Genomic DNA, 3,265 nt, shown 5'->3' with positions numbered 1-3,265 from the left:
ATATATATATATATATATATATAAATGATAGAAAATTCCATATAATACATTTTTGTCAATAGAAGCAATATTATTTTATAAAATATATTGAATATGTTATGTATATTGTACCATTTTGCCCTCTAGCGCATTAGTGAGCAATTACATAAAAATATTCTCAAACATGCACTCAAGTCTCCAAATTTTATTGTGACTTCTCGGTATGTGATTTTTAGGTCACTTTGATATTTGGACTTGTAGCGTTTTTAAAATTATCGACAGCAGCACCAGACAGCGCAGGAATAGTAGAAATGGTGAATGGATTGGCGTACGGTAAGTCAGACTTCTGTTTTTTAACTTTCCAATTCTTTCTTTCAATATTTACAACAATATTTTAAGAATTTCTATGATAGACTGTAATTTATTCATTCGATAAACTCTAAAATAATAGAAATTGTTATAAAGAAAATATTTTTATTTTCTGTCTTTAAATACGATTTAGATTAGGCTCCAACAGAAAGCAGCACTAGTGATTATTGATTACTAAATTAATCTTCTTTCCTTTCACTCAACAAAATACTTGACTTATTGAACATTATAGCTGAAAAAAAAAATAAATTTTAATAAATATTTCTAAAAAAAATGTTTTACTAAAAATATTTATTTATTTAATACAAAAACCATTTTTTTTTATTGAGTAAATATTTATTTATTATAAGTAAACGTTTATTTAGCACTAGAAATATGTATTAAGATTTAATAAATCTTTTAGGGCTTAATTGGAAATGTTGTATAGGCTTTACTATTATATCAATTGCATCATTCAACAGGTGGGATTCCTTACGGAAGCGTGAGCGGTATGCTCGCCAAGTATCCAGGATATGGGCAGATTAATGCTCAAGCCAGACAATTTGACATTCTGAGCAGCACTCAACGGCCCGTAATTATCACGCCGAATTTCCGAGCGACCCGACCCGTAGTGGGAATTTCCCCTCGACCTGTGCAAATTTATAATCTTCCTGGTGTCATCGCCCCCGGTATCGTCGGCAGGATCAGCCAGATCGGCTATTAGTTTGCCAGCCTGTTAGAACGATCTCTCCATCAATCATCAAATGCTACATCAGTCACTTGAGCTTTTCTTTCCTCATCATGAAACTCTCGACGAAGAACGTACATTAAGCCACCCACATCGTAAAGTTACATCCTGCAGCACGATATCCATTATGATACAAAGTAGAAATAATTGGTTAATGCACTATTTTCACCGAGTTAATTTACGCTAAAATTAAAGTTGCACAGTTCTCACGTAAATTATTCGTAATTATGAGTAATAATATATATTATTTAAAAATATATCCTCATATGTTTTAGTTAAAGACCGAAACTTTGTGATACATTTTATGTATTTATGCATTTCTTTGTATTTGTCTACTATTATAATTATTGCCAGATGGTTAATTGATAGAAATGTCTAATATTCTCTATCAATAGTAATGTTATGTACGAAATGGACAAGAACTTGATAGAGTTTTATTCACAACTATAAATGTTGTTTTTTATAACTGTACTTTATTTATATCTTTTGCTAGAAAAAAATTAAAGATTATAATTTTAAAAATCTCATATTTTTTCCAAATCATAAAAGAACACATTTTAAACTCTATGTAATAATAGAATTGATAAACCCCTTCTCCAAAAAGAACTCTGAATATTCGTCCATGTATGAAATATAAAAATCCGATTAATGAACATTTTGTAAATGTCAAAATCTGCAAGTAGAACTTAACATTATACATTCTTTTGCTTATAAATTCGATAAAGCTTTTAATTTGCATGTTTGAAACAATCAAAACATATAAAGATTATAACTTTACGATCCACCCTTTGCACCCTCACATTCAGCATCGAGGGTAAAAGGAGTTTAAAGGAGAGAAAGTATAAATGACATCGGTCACGATGTCTGTCCCTTAGTCGTCAAGAGCCGCATGCACGATGCATTACGCGTCACACGTGAGTATCCTTGCATAAAAGTCATACAGGAAAAAGTAACAAAATTGCAATTTCATAACGATCCGTAGTAGCGTAATAAATCATTGCAAAATAAAAATTTGCTATGTGTCGAATAGATTTATGTGAAGTGTCAACTGCAAAATGTTTATCAAAATATCTGCCGTTTGCATTTTTTTTATAACTGAGTATGCGGGAAATTTGTTGCAATCCTCAACGTGATATAATAACCGGAGTGAATTTATTTGTGAATTTATTAATGAGAATATTATAAATATTTATTCTCTCGAATATATTTGCGGTATATTTGCTCTTTATATTATAACGCATAACATAATAAATTATATTACATAAAGATTTGTATCTAATCTAATCTTGTTAAATTTATAATATCACAGTTTACAAAAAAATTCTAATTACAACGTTTACTTAATTAATTATTAAGTCCCATATTTATTAATTAAAAAAAGTAATAGGAAAGTGTAATCTATTTAATTCTTACATTTTATTAGTGGCTATTTGTTTATATTATGTATTTATATATTTAAAAATATATAAAGCTTATGATACATATGTTAAATATGGGTAAGGAGGTATAAAATACGTTCAGATCAAACATGTGAAATAAATAAGAAAACGTTATTAAAAAAACGTATGTTGACTGCCTGAACAAAATTGCAATTTCATTATTGTCGTCTTCTGTAGTAGATTATGGTGTAAGATAATTTCAAGTATGTTTTTACGCGTGCACATATGTAATTAGTCAATGAGAAATTAATACCAGATATATCACTATCTTGCGCGACGATTTCAATAGGAATCATATTATTATTTTTTTTATCTACTTATTCTTATTTATTTGATTTTTACTTATTTTATTTTTATTTTTTTTTACTTATTTTTTACTCAATTATGTGCTCACATTATCATCGTAGGAAATTTTTTAAACTTAAATATAAGCACATCTTAGATATTTACACCATGCAGTAAATTATGTTCACAATTTGAAGGCATTCTCATTTTAGTTCAAGAAACACAAATACGTCATACAAAAATTTTATAATCATCTGTAACGTATTATAAATTATTGAAATGTGTAATTTCACGCAGTATAGAGCAATATTTAGAGATGTCAATCTCTTTCAGATCTCAATAGCGATGATTTACTAATGTTGCTAGAAAAAAATACAGACAAGCATATGTAGAGCACGTGATTCGCGAAAATCAATCTTGTGAATGAACGCATGAATGGAGATTTAATCTTCATTTAAGATGCGCT

The 3,265-nt window shown here is 28.6% G+C and overlaps 2 protein-coding genes across 2 annotated transcripts in view; both read left to right on the top strand.

Moving 5' to 3' along the window:
- The window catches only part of LOC108754453, a 2,749-nt gene extending 1,476 nt beyond the window's left edge, over nt 1-1,273 (top strand). Inside the window, exons 2-3 of the mRNA XM_018496727.1 lie at nt 216-312; nt 810-1,273. Coding sequence (XP_018352229.1) covers nt 216-312; nt 810-1,051 — 339 coding nt within the window. The 3' untranslated portion in view covers nt 1,052-1,273. The remainder of the gene's footprint in view (nt 1-215; nt 313-809) is intronic.
- A 495-nt stretch (nt 1,274-1,768) lies between these two features.
- LOC108754442 (probable serine/threonine-protein kinase clkA) overlaps nt 1,769-3,265 on the top strand; it is a 5,101-nt gene continuing 3,604 nt past the window's right edge. Inside the window, exon 1 of the mRNA XM_018496715.1 lies at nt 1,769-1,989. Coding sequence (XP_018352217.1) covers nt 1,972-1,989 — 18 coding nt within the window. The 5' untranslated portion in view covers nt 1,769-1,971. The remainder of the gene's footprint in view (nt 1,990-3,265) is intronic.

This window comes from Trachymyrmex septentrionalis, unplaced genomic scaffold, assembly GCF_001594115.1.
Source record: "Trachymyrmex septentrionalis isolate Tsep2-gDNA-1 unplaced genomic scaffold, Tsep1.0 scaffold8, whole genome shotgun sequence".
Taxonomy (NCBI): Eukaryota; Metazoa; Arthropoda; class Insecta; order Hymenoptera; family Formicidae; genus Trachymyrmex; species Trachymyrmex septentrionalis.
The sequence above is the reverse complement of the archived record's forward strand: the minus strand, read 5'-3'. Positions and strand labels throughout refer to the sequence as shown.